The sequence below is a fragment of the Peromyscus leucopus genome, chromosome 14, assembly GCF_004664715.2.
Source record: "Peromyscus leucopus breed LL Stock chromosome 14, UCI_PerLeu_2.1, whole genome shotgun sequence".
NCBI classification, from domain to species: domain Eukaryota; kingdom Metazoa; phylum Chordata; class Mammalia; order Rodentia; family Cricetidae; genus Peromyscus; species Peromyscus leucopus.
Window position 1 is genome coordinate 55168658 of NC_051075.1, and position 18223 is coordinate 55186880.

At 45.5% G+C, this 18223-nt stretch overlaps 1 protein-coding gene across 1 annotated transcript in view; it reads right to left on the reverse strand.

Annotated features, from left to right (window-relative positions):
* Positions 1–964: 964 nt before the first annotated feature.
* Tmed8 (transmembrane p24 trafficking protein family member 8) overlaps positions 965–18223 on the reverse strand; it is a 36188-nt gene continuing 18929 nt past the window's right edge. The window contains 4 exon segments of the mRNA XM_028876087.2: positions 965–7365; positions 8684–8989; positions 9203–9329; positions 11746–11875. Coding sequence (XP_028731920.1) covers positions 7148–7365; positions 8684–8989; positions 9203–9329; positions 11746–11875 — 781 coding nt within the window. The 3' untranslated portion in view covers positions 965–7147.

Sequence of the window (18223 nt, forward strand, 5' to 3'; positions counted from 1 at the left end):
TTACATGAGGAAGATGTCCCACAGGAACAATGAATCTCAGGAAATACTTCAGAAGGAGTAAAGCAGGCAGGAAAACGTTGAAAAATAAACCAAACAATAATTCAATCCCTAGTACTAGGCGTGGAGTGTAAAACAAAAAAGCAGAATTTCTCCCCCAAAAAGTTTATGTATCCATTATAGGAAGAGGCAAATATGTTGAGTAAACAGGTGGATACACGTGTTCATAAGATACTCATTATATTGCAATATAACACCTTGCTCTTGGTTCCGAGGTCAGGCACCATTCTGATTTGTGAATACTCTTAAGATTACTGTTGAACGCCAAGTTCTGCAATTTGTGAGCTGCCGATGATTTATTTTTACACTTTTTAAATATTATGTTTTGTCTGCATACATGTATGTGCAGCATGTGCATGCCTGGTGCCTGAAGAGGTCAGAGGAAGACATGGGGTCCCTTAGAGCAGGAATAACCATGCCGTGCTGGGGACCAAACCCACGTGCTCCGTGAGACAACTAGTGCTCTCAACTACTTGGACATCTCTCAACCCCAAAGATTTTTAAATTTATTTTTATTTTATGTGCATGGGTGTTTTGGTTGCATGTATGTCTGTGTACCATGTGCGCACAATGCCACTGGAGGCCAGAAAAGAGTGGATCCTCTGGAACTAGAGTTACAGATGGTTGTGAGCTACCATGAGGTCCTAGAAACTGAACCTGGGTCCTCCCTCTACAAGAGCAGCAAGTACTCTTTCTTGATGTCTGAGCCATCTCTCCATCATCCCTTCTGACAGGAATTTACATACAAACATTCATCTTAAGTCTCAATTTTTCTTAAATTTTATAATCTTAGTAGATTATAGAAGAATTCACACGAGTTCACTGAATACTTTTCCTCTTAAGCTGAAGAGAAAAGACAAACTTTCAAATGGGTATCAGCCGGGCTTATTAAGATAGAACTCAAATATTTTAGGTGCACAGTGAAAAAGTTTATTTATGACAGATTTCAAAACTTGGAAAAGAAGACAAAAAATGCACAAAAGCATTTCACAAAACTGTCACATACTATAAAAACACCAGAACTCAGCTGTTTAACCATGGCTCAGCATCTATCCGTGTATCACAGCAACACATTCAGTGCCATGAGGTGCAAATATACAGTATGACGAAAGGAGAACAGAAGAACTAAGTAACAACTGGTACAGAGTTCCTAATGTGGAAATCATACATGTTAACAGCATTTCTCATGACAGGGTGACTTGTAAAACAAGTTGACTCTAATAGCTGATTGGTTTGGATTTGTTTGTATTTCGAAGAAAAAAGACAAGACTGTGATATAGTTTCCCTCCCAGGCCTTTGGTAACCATGGCAGCAGCATATGATACACAGCAGTAAGGAAAGAAAACACAAACACCTTTAAATCACCGATGGACCTCTGGATGATGATGATGGCTCCCAAGTAGCCCTTTGGATGAATAAGCAAATGGCATCGTGGTCAGGAAATCTCCAGGCATCTCTCTGCCTTCCCATTTTGCTTATCCACTCTGCTCTCTAGAATCTATCACTTTGTTACAAAGCATTTACAAGTGGCGTTTTATTACAAAGCATCAAACATTTCTTCTGTGAGTTTCAAAACACTTCCCATTATTAAGGGAACCCAGATATACCAAAGTCATGCATCACGGGATTGCTTTTTCCAGACTGGCTTGTTCTTTAACATGTCTAAGTGGAAATAAGTCAGACTGATTAAATGAAAGCTAATGCACTTAGGGGACAATTACCTCAGAACCGGACACAAGATGTATTTTTATCATAAAACGTCTTAATAAAATGTACTACTTAGGATATGAGAGAAGAAATTAAGATAATGTTTTCTAGATGAGTCCTGGCCTGAACCTAAGAATGAGCAATGACAATAGCAAGGAGACATTACAGACGAGGCATTTCAACCCTGAGTGATGAAGAGTTTAGGAGGACCCCCTTCAGCTGAGAGTGAATTAAGGGCTCTTCAGTAATACTATACATCATTGCAACTCCAAACTTCAGAATCTTTCATAATCCTGTCAGAACTTTAGAAAATAAACTCTGTTCCCATAAGTCATTTCAAATACACAATTTTACCCCTAGATAAATCAAAAAGCTACCTAATTAAAATGACAGGAAACTGAAATTTCATAAAGCAGCATGCATTTCTAGGTCTCCGGGGCACCATTTTAGTGTATCCTAGAATGAATTGCTGTCTGTGTTCCACCTGCTAAAATCAGATCCTGGATTCAAACCAGGGACCAGCCCTACAATTTCACAGCCAGTGTCCTGTCTATACTTTGTTCGTGAGGAATGACTATTTGTAAGGGAGCCAAATTATCAATATCCTGTCGGGCTTTATATCATTGACGGTCTTTTCTTAGCTTTGAGACTGTGGTTCAAACAGAGGCTCTGGTGAGCCTTCTTGGTCCAAGAAAGCAATACTCCATCTAGAGGGAACAGTGACTGCAATCTGGCCGCACAATACTTACAATGTTTCCCTACATTTTGGATCACAATTCACCTTAGAAAACTGGATGTTCTTTGGGAATGTCCGCGGGTGCTACATGAGTTATACAAAGCAAAAGGCTGTCGCCCACCAGCATCAGATACATACAGACCCAGGAAGTTCTTGCTTCACTGTCCCTGCAAACACCACCAGGAACAGAGTGCTTGCTTGGGTCACTGGAGATCAGACACCCAGCTTACGACTGGGTTTTGATACTCATTTTCTACTCCCTGAAGGAGTGTGATAGGTCCCTGAGCACATGCACACAATGAATACAGTGACTTGCTTGTTACAGAACACAACCCTTAACGACGTCCCGCAGAGCAGCAATGACACCAAGTCCCTTCTTCAGATGGACGTTCACCTTTTCAAACAGTGAGACTCTGAAGGGACCCGTGCTGCCCTGTTCCCAGGGTGTAGGTGTCATATGGAAAAGACTAGGGACAGGGGTCAGTGTGGATGCTTAGCATCAGGAGAAACGCCAAAGAGAAGCTCTAATAGAGAAAACTGTGTGTGGTTTGCTCTGTGTGATTAAGGTGGTGCTGCTGTCAGCCTGCAGGAGGCCGGCTTACTACCCCGGCACTCACATGGCTGTCGGTTTTGTGGTGGTGGACAAAATGCATCTGAATTATGCCTGCAGGGACACATTCACAACACGTGCTTCGGCACCACAAGTGGAACTGACTCTTGGCCTTCTCTCATCCTGTTATCTCTTACTTAAACCCCAAAGGATGGAGACAGGAAGTCAATCCTCAGGTCATGGTTACATTTAGCAGAGGAGACCTACTCAAAAATGCATCTGGCCGACTCTGCTGCCGGATGGCAAAGTGGGCTGGAGGATTCTCCACTGAGCACAAGGAGAACCAGTAAGGCTTCTGGCTTACAAAACAGTTCCAGGGAGCAAAGCGCCACCAAAGCACTAAATGAATTCTGGGACATAACTGACAGCGTGTTCGCTCTCCTCTCTTCTGGTCTACCCCGTTTTCACCCTCTGCTGTCCATTTAAGAGGCAGTTCTGAAGCAGCACAAAGCTGCTGAATTCGTGCCCCACCCTTATCTACTAAAAAAGTCTTCTACGTAAATAATAGGGTCACTCAATTCCACACCTTAGAACCACGGACTCTGACGTCAAAGGCAACGTTTTTGCAGAGTGCTCCTTAAACATAAATATACAATCATAAACTTTAGGGTTGGGATTTTGCCCAATTCTCTCACAGAAGGAACTGAGTAGGACTCATCAAAATCAAAATGTATATATTATAAAGTCCACAACAATATCTAATTCCATGAATATAAAACAGTTACAGATTAACTTGTCTGTGTTCATATAATGGGACAGACAATATACACTTCTTTCAAAGTCCATTTTTCTTAGATACCAAATAAAATATTTTTTAAAGTGCATTGATCCATCCATAAGAAAACTAAGAATAGTCTACTTTCAAGCTGCTACCTATTTCCACGTGGTCCCTGAAGAGTGCATTTGCATGTGAGCGTCCTGAGGAAATGTCAAGAGAGCAAGGGATGAGAAGGAAAAGCCTTGGATGCAGCTACAGTCACCTTCACAGCGACATGCAGTTAGGGAGGAAAATCACTGAGGTTACAGTCGGAAGCAAGGGACATACAGCTAGCTTTCCAAAAGACGGAGGCCAACGGCCATCCTTGTGGCAGCCCACGTTGCAGGAAAGATCTGCCTGAACAGAGGCTCTGCCAGAGCTGACTCACTGTGAAGGGAACGTCCTCTCCCTGGATACTTGTCAGAGGGAACTAAAAGAACAATCTTTGTTTAAAAACCGGCAGTTTGTAATTTAAAAATATATGTGGGATGTAAGTGTATGCGTTTTTGTTTGCTGAAACTTTTCATAAGACGTTGGAAAAAATAGCACTTTAGGGCATGTCTTTTTTTTTTTTTAAAGTCCTGTTTCTTAACAAAGTAGCAAAATTAGACACATTGAAGAAATTTAAGAACCACAGCCACTTTGTGTAAAGACTCTCAATCTGCCTTCTTACCAAATCCTTTCTTTCAGCTGCATAGTACTTCCTCCTGCTCTAGAGAGCAGGGCAGGATAAAAGCAGACAAGTTATTTCATTGTTTGCTTGTTGCAAGTTGAACAGGAGGGACCAAGGAAGGGACACTACCTGCGAGGTATGTGTGTTCTCTCGTATGTGTGCTCCGTGATTACCTGTGTCTTCTGGAAATAATACTTTGTCTCTCAAGTTCTCTTAATTGTAAAAATTTAGTGTAGAATAGTGAGTCATCATACGGTGGACATGTCTCCTTTTAGCTGTTTTACATTCATGAGACAAAGAAACCCTGCTGAGGAAAAACCAGTAAGAAATAAATGTTGCAGAATGGCCAGCCAGTGGCAGGCACGTTAGAGGGATGAGAAGTCCACGGACTTCCCTGGTACCAGAGAACCGGGGCTCCAAGAAAATACACCACCATGACCAAAAGACTAGACAGAGCAAAGCCTAAATACTGTGGGAAGGCCTGGGGCCTCGCTCCCGGGGCTGCTAGCGCCATTCTGAGAGCAGGCTAGGAGTTGATAACAGGAAACGTAAGGGGGCCGCAGACTGGAAAAGACTCCAAAGACTGTTTTTTCTACAAAGATTACACTCAACCAGTGACAGCGTGACTCAACTTCAACCCCGCTGTCTGATGCCATGATGACCAGCAAGCTTGTTTCACTGCCCAGATACTTGGCTAATTTCTTACAGATGGATCCTTGCCAGTATCATCCCCCAGGAAACACATGGGCAACCATGAAGTAATGGAGGTGCGGATGCTGATTGGCGACCCAGAGGCTATGGCAGTCCATCATCATCCTGCACTTGGCTTTCAGGTTAACAGAGGTGCAGGATGCATTCCCTTTGTTCCTGACCACAGACCTACTGGCAAGACACTGCTGGCAAGATCACTGTGGGGTGATCACTCCCGGGGGACAGGGGCTTGGTGCGAGGCAACCACACAATAAAGAAATGTGCCAAAGGAAACCTCATGAAGAGAGTGTCGGAGGAGGAAAAGGACTTTGACATCCGATAATGGTGGGAGTCCATCTCCAGTGCAGGGGCGTCCATCACACTCATTCCTCACTGGAAGGGCTGAGATGTCCCTACACACGGACTAGGCTGGAGGCAGCCTTCTCTGAAAGGGCAGACTCTTCCCAAAGCATCACGGGACTGGCATGTAGGAACGACATACCCAATCATTTTCCAAGCCCCAAAACCGTCTTTCACGCCATAAAAGAGGTGGCCTTAATGGCTCAGAGCAGATGGGGAGCCTCATGGGAGACAGATGAGGACTCTTTCACAGGCAAACTGAAATGTGCTTTAAGAAGCATAAATAAAGTAATAAATAAACCTAATTATTCAAAATTCAGAAGCACGACAGACAACCCAGAGTAAGAAACAAAGAGTTGCCGATGACTTCACTTCGGAGGTCCACGCCTCATCGCCTCATCGTTTGCCTTCTCCACCTGAGGCCTTAGCACCTGGTGCTCTGTGGCCACCCACAGCAACACGACTGCATTCTGTGGCTCCAGAGCCTCAGGGCGAACAGAGTGTGAGAGGCTGTCCCTGCAGGCTTTGGTCCGGTAAGGAGCACCCACAGTCAGCAGCAAAACTCCATGATTACTTTCCCTAAGGACTGTGAACACCCTAGGTTTACATCCTCTGTAAAGAAAACACAAACCCAGAATCACTGCAAACCTGATTGGGCTTCACTGTATTTGGTTCCAAAGCAAATTCTCTAAATAACACCATAGCCTAAAGATTGAGGTTGAGGGGGAAGAGGGGAGCACTCGGACGACGACTAGTACTTGACTTCCAAAAGCGCAGCTTCTGAACTAATTCAGTGCCTACTTTCCACCTTTTCTTCATCAACTACCGGCACCCTTAGGAAGGGAGATAGCGCTGGAGACAGGAAGTGACGGAGGCCACTTTTCTTCTCACAGTAGATCCTAGGACACTGATCACAGCTTGCAGTTGCTTGGAAGCTCTTGCTACATGGCAGAAACAGAGACTCGGCACAGAGAAAGGAGGAAGGTCTACCCGTCAGGAATAATCACATCCATCCGAGGCAGTGAGGGCTCCCAGCCTGAGCTAGAGACTAAGAGTACCCAGCAGGCAGGAATATGGCAGTGCTGAGGGCTGGACGGAGCGGTCTCCATCCAAAGTACTGGGCTCTTTCACAGACAGTGTGCTTTTCCCTCTTCCGGCACCTCGAAATGTAAGAGGGTCGGCGCTGCTAAGTACAAGAACGAGCGGCAACCTGGATGATGAGCTTTACCAGTGTGAATCAATTATTCAAAGACACCCTTCGACTTCACTGTAGGCGTTTGCCTCACAGGGGCCTCCTGAGAGGGTTTTTGCTGGAGTCTGAAACAGGAGTGTGAGTCAGGAACCACAGAACAGAAGCGCGACGACACCACCACCTGCAGAAGCCAAGAAAGGGGGAAAAGCTACGTGGGGTCAATGGTCAGGCATGCCAGGCAGGGCACGAGGCTTAGGAGCCTCGCACGGAACTTGAGGCTCTCGCTGATGGACAAGAGGCGCCAGCTGGCAGCCTGCTTCAGCCAGCCAACACAGCCTGGCCCAGCCTCGCATCCTTCGCATCCTTCAGCTGGTGTAGTAGACGTGGAAGTAGAGAGTCTTGTTGCGCAGCAGAGAGTAGGAGTTGTCGAACTTGAGCAGGTAGATGCCCTCGCCGGGGTAGTCATGGCTGCCGGCTTGCACATCTCGGTGGCTGTCCCTCCGGTACACGGGCATGACCTCCCCGTAGCGAACCCGGAGGGAACTCCTGGAGCCTCTCTCCACGTCTCCTACAGGGACGGGTTCTGCAGGAGCAAAAGGGCGGAGTTTAGATAAGAGTTCTGAGCCTGAAGGGGAGTGAGTGCTTCTCCTACGGGGACTCTGCTGCCCCCCCACAGGCAGCAGGATCAAACTGGCATTCCCGGAGCCCAGAGTCCGAGAGTCTCAGTCAACAGCGAGGCTTCCTCTGAGAAGCCATGATCCAGCCTGATAACCTTAGCATATCTGGTTTCCAGTGGGGAAAACGTATTTAGAGAGCAAAGCCTGGACATCCTTACATGAAAGGATTAGCTAACAGAAAGAGCAAATGTAAACACATTGTGCAGAGTGACTTCCACTTGGCATCTGAAAAATGCAGTAAGATAAAAGGTCTCCCTCTTTCCTGAATACACAGAGATTTCCTGGTAGACGTGAAAAAGCAAGTGAAGAGAACGATTTGTAGTCATACATGAAAGCCACGGGCTACCACAAACGCTTATGTAACTTACTTCCGGATTCCTCCCTACATGTCCCATCATGAGGGGACACGACAAATAACAAGAATGGAGCAGAGAGGGGCTGGAGTGATGGCTCAGTGGATAAATGCACTGGCTGCTCTTCCAGAGGACCCGGGTTCTATCCCAGCACCACACTGGGGTTCACAACCCTCTGTAACTCCAGTTCCAGGGGATCTGACTCTCTCTTCTGGCCTCCACAGAGCACCAGGCACAGACATACAAGCAGGAAAATATGCACATAAGATAAAATAATAACAAAGAATTGTTAAAGCTGGGTGCTGGTGATATACACCTTTAATGCCAGCACTCGGTGAATATCTGAGTTCAAGGCCAGCCTGGTCTACAGAGTGAGTTTCAGAACAGCCAGTGCTACACAGAGAAAACATGTTTTGAAAAACAAAGACAAAACTTTTTAAAAAGAATGGAGCAGAGACCACTACTCTTAACATGAAGCAAAGACTTTGTATTCTGCCAGCAATGGCAGCATGGAGGAAAGATGGGAAGGGTACTTTTAGCTTACTGTAACCACCGAGTGGAGCTTGAAGTCAAGAATAAATATCCCAAAACAAAGAGAGGAAAAAAACATAATGTCAGGTTCCAGTGTGATCTGGAAACCCCTGATGCCCATATACACACACACAGAGAATGGGGAAATAACCAGGAAATAAAAGGGGGAGAGGAAGGAAGCGCAGGAAGGGGAGCTGCTGGGAGGGGCTTTCCAGCAAAGCATCACCAGCAACCCCAGCAGCCTGCAATGCCGGGTTCTTGGGGGGGGGGGGGAGAAATGCTACGATCCCCAGAGCAGCCGCTAGCAATCAAGTTGAGCAAACCGAATTAAAATATTTACCTTCGAGCTCTTCCTCCTCTTCCTCTTCTTCGTCCTCATCCTCGCTCGAATCACTGACCTGCACGGTTATATCAGTGCTGGTGACCGGGGTCCAGTCAAAATAAACTCCAAAGCCAATATCATAGTCATCAGTGGCGAACTCCCAGCAGACCCGCTTTCCCTCGGGATGGGTAGGGACCCGGATGGTGACCACTTCTCCCCGCTTCACCACCAGACGGCTGTTCTTCTCTTTGCCCAGCTTGCTTTTGAATTCCTTCACTTTGGCAAAGGTCCAGATGCACGGAGGGGCCATGAGAGGTGGAGCAACTGAAAGGAGAGACAGACAGCTTTACTACTGAGCAGGGGAAGCACCCCTGGACCTGGCTTTTTGCTAGGAAGGTTGATAGACGACGTTCTTTCTAGCAGCCTCCATCACTTCCTTCCATCTGTCTTAACTTTGTCTGTCCTTCCATCTGTCTTCTGTCCTTCAAGCATCTACTGGAAATGAAAAACTATCTTCTATGATTCCAAAGGTCTCACCTTTCCTGTGGTCCCCCAGAAGATCTGCAGATTCCAAATCCGCTGAAAGGACATCCACAGCTCCAGTGTGCTCAGACTGGATCATGACCATGTCTCCGGGTCGCTGTGGAGCTTGGTACTTGGCCATCTGCACAACAGAATTCTGGTTAAGGGACTGAGGGTGGCGGATTCCGATCGGCCTCTTTCCAAATGCAGGATGCCCCACTCTTCCCTGAGACCCCCGCCCAAAAGTTAATGTGCTAATCAGCATTCTTTCTTTCTACCAAGTACAAGTTACCCCAAAACTCTACTTCTTAACGTCACCAAAATGTCGCCCTGAAGATTCTTTTCTTCCCTGTCTGTCTCTTGCAACTTTAGAAAAGTTTTTGTCCCGCCTCCAGAACCTCTGCAGAATCTTCGCCACAAATATCCTCACAGCTTGCCATGGGCCTATATCAAAGGGTTTCTGGGTCTCGCCTTGTCTTGTCTCAGCCTTCACTGTACCTTCCAGGGGCTCCTCTCATAACACTCCCGTCTGGAGTTAGCTCTACACCACTCTGCCTGCCACACGTTCCCAGCTACAAGGATTGCTTCCATAGCAAAGGCTGCCTCACTCACTTTTGTATCACTGAGAACCACCAAATTCACCAAAAGCATCGCAGATTGTGTGTGGTTTCTAATTTTCCTCTCTTCCTCACACGTTCTTTCCATTCCTCTGTATCCTTCCCCTACCTCTCCCTTATTCACACCTCAGGCTGTAGGTTGTCTCCCCTGTATTTCACTAGCAATGTTCTTTTAAGATTGTGTGTGTGTGTGTGTGTGTGTGTGTGTGTTCTCATGTATAATGGGTATCTGGAGAGGATAGAGAGGACATTGGATACCTTGCAGTTAGAGTTACAGGCAGTTGGGAGCCATCTGATATGAGTGATGGGAACCAAACTCAGGTCCTCTGGAAAAGCAGCAAGAGCTCTTAAGTGCTAAACCAGGGAACCATCTCTCTAGCCCTGCAATGATCTTTTAATGATTACAATTTCATTTTCAACCAGCCACAGGACTTCTATTTGAACAGATATCTGACTTGCATAAAAGGATACCAATGGCATTTGATACAAGCAGCCCTCACTAACCCACACAGAAGTCTGCAATCACTCGAGAGGGAGTTCCCTCCACATCACTACACAGGGTTGCCTGGTTCATGTGTTAGGCCTTGACTTCCTGCTCCTTCCCCAGCTGGTAGGCAACTCAACGAGAAATCCATTCCTACTGCCCACGGGGGAGAGCCTGTCGGTGAGTCAGCAAGCCAGTTAAGAGGCTGGAATTGTACTTGTGCAAGTAAGTCAAGTCTGTAATCCTCCCAGGCCGCATTCTCACAAGATCTGTCTCAGAGACCAAGCCCTTCCATTCCATCCACACAGCTAAGTAAATGGAAGCAGACCTTAGCTAGTGAGTTTATAGGAAACACTTTCTTTTACACCGTGGATTTAACTGGCAACTTAATTAGGACTTTGGGCTGCTGGCGTCAAGGTTTTAGAGAACACGGGACATCAGTCCTGATACTTCCTTTTTTGCCTACTAACACACTGACAGGCTGTGTGAGAGAGACAGATAATGAATTCTCCAAATAATTAGAATTGAGATGCCTCACAGGAGTGTCCAACCCATGTCCCCTGGAATGCATGAAGCCAAAAGTGGCTTAAAACATTGAGGTTTCACATGAACTATGAACCAAAGGCTGAGGGGCCCCCAGCTGGATCAGGCCCTCTGAATAGGTGAGACAGTTGACTGGCTTGATCAGTTTGGGAGGCAACTAGGCAGTGGGACCAAGTCCTGTGCTCAATGCATGAATTGGCTGTTTGAAACCAGGAACTTATGCAGGGACACTTGGCTTAGTCTGGGCGGAAGGGACTGGACCTCCCTGGACTGAGTCTACCAAGTTGATCACAGTCCTCGGGGGAGGACTTGTCCTGGAGGAGGTGGGAATGGAGGGTGGGCTGGGGGTAAGGGGAGGGCGTGGGAGGGGGGAGAATAGGGGAACCCATGGCTGATATGTAGAATTGAATGGTGTTGTAAAATAAAAAATATATATCACAAAAAAAAAAAAAAAAAAAAAAAAATCCCAAAGACAACAAAAAAAAAAAAAAAAAAAAAAAAAAAAAAAAACATTGAGGTTTCAGCCGGGCGGTGGTGGCGCACCCCTTTAGTCCCAGCACTCAGGAGGTAGAGCCAGGTGGATCTCTGTGAGTTCAAGGCCAGCCTGATCTACAGAGTGAGATCCAGGACAGGCACCAAAATTACAAAGAGAAACCCTCCCTGTCTTGGAAAAAAAAAAAAAAAACACACAAACAAAAAAAATTCTGTAACTCAATAATGCAGTTCTCAGGTGTGAGCTTTGGGGATGATGACATGTCACAATGTCAAAAGGTTAGACATACCTGCTGGGAGTGACAGAGAATTCTGGGGGCCACCATCCCAGCAGTGCTATTTCCAACCCATCCACTAAATTGGCCTAAATTGGGTACCAGAAGCTCCCCTTTCCCTAAGAGAGGGCCTGAATACTCCCCTACCTCACTGTGTACCTGAGCCTGGCCTGCTGGCAGCGACTCCTGCTCCCCCGCAGCCCGAACCTCTGAAGCACCAGCCGCTTTCTGTAGATCTTCCGTGGTATCCTTACTCACTGGAGATACCATCTGTGGCCTCTCGGGAGAAGAAAGCATGTCAGTTCAAGGGGTCGTGAGGAGGCATAATCATTCCGGAGGAATTCTCAAATAAAACAACATTCAAAAGACACCCCACCCCTCCTGACTTCTGCATTTAGGTCCATGTCACTTCAGCTGACCACTGCCCAGAGCTGACTGGCTCACAGTAAGCGCACAGGAACAGACGAAGCCAGTCCCCAGGCTTTTCAGCCACAGTAAACACGGTTCAGTCATCAGACGGACTCAGGCTCTGATTTCTTTGTTGCTATGTTTTATTTATATACTAATTGCCAAATTTAAAATGTGCATGTCTGTGGCATAAAGTATGATGCTGTGATATAGATAGATAGATAGATAGATAGATAGATAGATAGATATAGATATGTAAAATGATCAAATGAGGCTAATTAACAAATTCATCACTTCACATACTTAGTTGCTGTATTATAAATACATTCTTCATTTACTGCTTGTAGTTTTGGTTGTAAATATATTATTATTAAGTCTAGTCACCATGCTAACAGAGACCTTATTGTGCCAACATCTGTACTCATCATTCTGCGCTCTCCTTTTAAAACGTATGTGGTGTGTGTGTGTGTGTGTGTGTGTGTGTGTGTGTGTGTGTGTGTGTGTGTGTGTATGTGTAGAGAGAGAGAGAGAGTATGGTGGTATTTTATTTGTGCTGAAATGTGATTTTATTTGTACGTTAATAAATAAAGTTGCCTGGAGATCAGAGCTAAAAGCAAGCCATTTAGCAGAAGTCCGACAGTGGTGGCACACGCCCTTAATTCGATCACATGGCAGGCAGAGTCTCTGCATAGTCAAAGACACACCTGTACCTTTAATTCCATCCAGTTCAAACCATAGAGACCTGGAGGTCTGTGTAGACAGGCAGTGACGAGGAAGTCATGTGGTTGGGTTTAGAGCCAATGAGAAGACAGAACAGAAAGACAATAAAAAGACAGTCACACAGGAGAAGCGCTCTCTCTCTCTTTCTCTCTCTCTCTCTCTCTCTCTCTCTCTCTCTCTCTCTCTCTCTCTCTCTCAGGACAGCAGCAAGTGGTAAGCTAAAGGCTGCTCACTGGTGCTCTGACCTCTTGGGCTTTTACCTCTGTATTTGGCTCTGTGTTTCTTATTTAATAAGACCGTTTAGAAATTGGTCTACAAGAGAGAGAGAGAAATGTGTGCACGGGGCACCTGTGCTCACACGGAGGCCAGAAGAGGGCATCAGATCCCTGAGAGCAGAAATTAAAGCACCTGCAGGATGCCTGGTCTGGTACGCCGCTGCTGGGGACCAAACTCCAGTCTCCATGGCTGTGCAGCAAGCACTCTTGACCACGGGCCCGACTCTGCAGGCCGGCTGCTCTCTTCTTCCATGAGTCTAGTTTTATTCCTCTCTCACTCTCTGTTCCAACCAGAATTTCAATAGACAGTGTGGACCCCCGGTTGGTCTACACAAGTCACACGGAGAGGAGGTTGCCTAAGCCAGAGACTGGCCACTGAACAGAAAGTGTCCACTGATTAATCACAAGGATATGCAGATAATTAACAACCGCTGGGAGGGGGAGAGACTTTTTCTCCAGGGATGCATCCATCCCTAAGTTGTCTATGGTCCACATTCCAATGAAACACAGTGGCTCACCAAGCTACACTTGGGTAGAAGTGACTGTGTCCTTGGTACCTTCCCTGGGGTGAGCAGCTGCGTTTGCTCATGTCTCCCTAGGAAAAGTTCATGGAACAGGAGACGAGTGATGCCGCCTTCCATTTCCCCTGGCTTCAGAGAGACTAGAAAATGAGGAAAGAGCCAGGACAGTAGCACAATCCCCCAGACCTTCTGAAAATCTATTCCCAATAAAGGTGATGTGAATGGTATTTTTAAAGCAGAAGTTATAAAAGCACAGTCTAGGGACCCCTGTACTGCTTAGGACCCTTTAGGGGAGTCTGACACGTTAAAACGAAAATACCATTTTCTTTTCTGCATTTTCTGAAGTAGGCAGGGGGACTTCCCCAGAGACTCCATGACACATAACAATACAACAGAGTGAATCAAGAAGCAGAGGTGGAAATTCAATTGTCTTTTATTAAACCAGACATTACTGTCTTACTGTGCTGTCTTTGCTTTACAAGGTGATTGTTTTTCATTAAAGATATATTATTTATAGTAATACGTAGTGAGTTAATTATTGTTTTCAAATGACATTATCATTTTCAGCCTTAATTTCTTTTTTTTTTTTTTTTTTTTTTTTTTTTTTTTTTGTTGTTGTTGTTTTGGTTTTTTTGAGACAAGGTTTCTCTGTGTAGTTTTGGTGCCTGTCCTGGAACTCGCTCTGTAGACCAGGCTGGCCTCGAACTCACAGAGATCCACCTGGCTCTGCCTCCTGTGCTAGGATTAAAGGCATGTGCTACCACCGCCCGGCCTCAGCCTTAATTTCTAATACGATTTTTAAAAATTTGGAGGTCTTAGCCAGGACTGACTACTCTGGTGATGGATGGCCAAACACCCTAATAGTTGTGCCAGAAACCTCATCCAAGGATTGAGGAATCTGGATGCAGAGATCCACGGCTAGGCCCCGGGTGGAGCGCCTGGAGTCTAATTAGCGAGAAAGAGGAGGGTTTATATGAGCGAAAATTGTTGAAATCAAGTTGGATAAAGCACAGGACAAATAGCAAACGAATGGAAACACATGAACTATGAACAAAGGCTGAGGGGCCCCAACTGGATCAGGCCTCTGAATAGGTGAGACAGTTGATTGCTTGATCTGTTTGGGAGGCATCTAGGCAGTGGTACCAGGTCCTGTGCTCATTGCATGAGTTGGCTGTTTGAAACCTGGACTTATGCAGGGACACTTGGCTCAATCTGGAGGAGGGGACTGGACCTGCCTGGACTGAGTCTACTAGGTTGATCTCAGTCTCGGGGGAGGTTTTGCCCTGGAGGAGGTGGGAATGGAGGGTGGGCTGGGGGAAGGGAGGGGGGGCAGGAAGGAGGAGAACAAGGAATCTGTTATGTAGAACTGAATGGTATTGTAAAATAAAATAAAAGGAAAAAAAAGAAAAGGGAAGGAAAAAAAATTTGGAGGTCTTTTAAGACAATGTTCTACTCTGTAGCCCACACTGACCTCAAACTTGTAGTGATCCTCCTGCCTCAGCCTCCTGAATGCTAGGACGGCATGTGTGAGCCACCGCACTCAGCTCCAATACCATGAATAAAAAATCCTCTGAACGGGGGCTGGAGAGGTGACTCAGAGGTTTAGAGCACTGCCTACTCTTCCAGAGGTCCTGAGTTCAATTCCCAGCAACCACATGGTGGCTCACAACCGTCTGTAATGAGATCTGGCGCCCTCCTCTGTATACATAATAAATAAATAAATCTTTAAAAAAAAAAATCCTCTGAGGTCTTCACTAATTATTCAAAGTGTAAATATCTGAACGCCCCTGCTTTTAGGCTATCGGTACCACTGTTTTCCTTGGCAGCATAAATAAGAAAATTCATTTTTAATTTATAGATTATCTTTCTTCAAATAAATATAATCGTCTTTTAGAAGACCCAAGTCATGCCAGACCACCTCAGAGCAACTGAGAAAGGTGATGTGTCAGAATCAGGTTTGCTTAAGCCATCCAGTGTACACGGGAAACTGGTGGATGACTTTAACTCTTAGAAACCCAGACACTTCCGTCCATTTTTGTTTCCTGTCGTCCCTTCTCCAGAAGGCAAGCTTGTATGCTGGGAAATCGTCTGACTGTGTGCCTGGCACCTCGAACCAACCCTGACTATGGAACTCTCAGGCTCTCTGAACTCTGACCTTATAGTCTGGATTTCCACTTTGCCCAGGCCGCTCACCAGCAGTGACTGCTTGGATCTTCACTACACCTCAGCCCCTCAAGCACAGTCCTGCTTGGGAGCCTTGCAGTTGCTGCAGCCTCTGTCTGTATTAATAAGACAAGTTTCACCGGTGAAGGCCACTGATGAAACATGTCACACACTTGTTCTCTGCCTGCCATCCTCACCAGGGTGTAAGATCCATTACCACAGTACCCTGGAATGCTACGTTCCCCTTCAGTATTTTTGGTACCTAGACGTATCCCAGGTGTATAACAGGTGTTCAACAAATGTCTACTGAATGAATAAATAGTAGCCATCTCCAGATTCTTTGCTGAAGTATTAAAAGGCGTATTAGTTCCTGTTTGAACAGTTACTTGGATCACACTATCAACTGTAATAGTGGGAGAGCTGAGACTATCAGAGTTCATCAGAACTACTAACCCAATGTTACTATAGGTGGCATCGAAAACCAACAAGTCTCTTCTTTGCCTTTGTGTTTGTGACTTGGAATAAACAGTTTTGCCTATAAAATACTTTAAGCTTCTGTTGTATGTATGTATGTGTTCGTTCGTGTGTGTGTGTGTGTGTGTGTGTGTGTGTGGTCTATGTAAGTGCATATGCATGGGTTGTGCATGTGCACGTACTTGTGTGTGTGCAGAGACCAGAGAGTGGCAGATGACCTCCTCCATCACTCTCTGCCTATTCCTTTGAAGCAGAGTCTCTCCCTGGAGCTGGAACTCACATTTCCGCTAGGCTGGAAGCCAGCAAGCCCCAGCAGGTCCTCCTATCGCCGCTTCCCCTGCAGCTAGGGTTACAGGTATTTGCAGAAATGCCCAGACTGCAATGTGAGTGCTGGGGTCTGAACGCCGGTCCTCTTGATTTTAGAGCAAGCAAGTGCTCTTAACCACTAAGCTGTCTTTCTAGTACCAATTAAAAATATGTTTAAGGAGGCTTGTGATGGCCACATGAATTTAATATTCACATTAGCATTTTATGCTCCAGAGAATTAGCAAATGGTATTTTTGGAAAGAGAAGTTGCCAATCAGTTGATGCCAGTGATAGGCCATGTCAAAAACAAACATAAACTTGTAAGTCAATTAAGTCTTCTGGCTTATGCTGCCCCAGAGCAGCGAGACTAGCCTGAAGGATGGGAGAACCTGGCCACACAGCCAGCCTCAGTGGAAAAGCCAGAAAGCTGTGTTGTTTCGATTTCCAACAGACACAAATCAGGCGCTAGGCTTCTGGGACCATGTGCACTGGAGCTTCTTCACTCACTAAATTTATAAACAAAACTTTATATTTACTGCGTGTAAATATGGTAATTAAATTATTTTGTCTAAGAATGTTCTATTTCTTACTCAAGAAACTTACTTTTAGGAGGATAAAGCCGTTCTGTGCTGTAGACTCATCCTTTAAAGACCCTTTAGACCAGCATGTGCACAAAGAGACGGCGACAGGAAGATGAAAAGTCCCTCGCCTTAGGAATGTCAAGAGCATGAATTATTAAGTGTCATCAAAACCTTGAGGGGCTGGAGAGATGGCTCAGAGGCTAAGAGCATTGGCTGCTCTTACAGAGGACCCAGGTTTGATTTCCAGAACTCACATGGCGGCTCACACCTGTCTGTAACTCCAGTTCCAGGGGCTCCAATGCCCTATTCTTGCCTCTATGAGCATCAAGCATGCTTATGGTGCACAGATATACATGCAGGCAAAACACTCATATACATAAAAGAAAAAGGTGGGGGGAACCTTGAAGAAGATTTCTGTATATAACAAAGCCTTTCTAAGCACAGAACTTAAACCCTCTACTATCAGTTGTGACAATAAGTTACAGCTATGAGAATCTGCACTGAGTATAGACTACTATTTCACTTTGCTCATTTTAACAGCAAGGAAGGGTACCTATTTCATTGAGGTTTTAAGGATTGATGGGAATACATTTTAAACCACAGTATTTAGCAAACAGAACTATTTAATAAAACATCATTTTGTCTATTATTGAAAAACATTCAAATAAAGCATGGTTATTTATTATATCACCAACTACATTATAAATTATTTCATATGCAAAAGAAGAAAGAACTGAGTATAGCTCAACAAGTACGAGATGTTTAAAAATACCTTAACACCCCTTTTTATTCCCAGCCACAGTTTGCGTGGGGCATGGAGACCACGGGTTCTACCAGACAGTACAGTACAGGAACTGAGTAACTCGAGTATGACAGAGGACAGACTTCTGTGACCCACTAGTGATTGATGGCTTCCTCTCACGCTAAGACTCAGTATAATCCTTCCTTTCTGCTCTCTATGTACCAGTGAAAGTGGGTAGATGAAATTTAAGAACGACAGCCTAGGGGCTGGAGAGATGGTTCAGCAGTTAAGACATTTGTGGCTCTTTCATAGGAACTCAGCTTGGTTGCCAGCACCAGGTCAGGCAGCTCACAACTGCCTACAACTCTAGTTCCAGGGATGGGAGTCCCTCTTCTGATCCCTATAGGCACTAGACATGCACATGGTACACATACA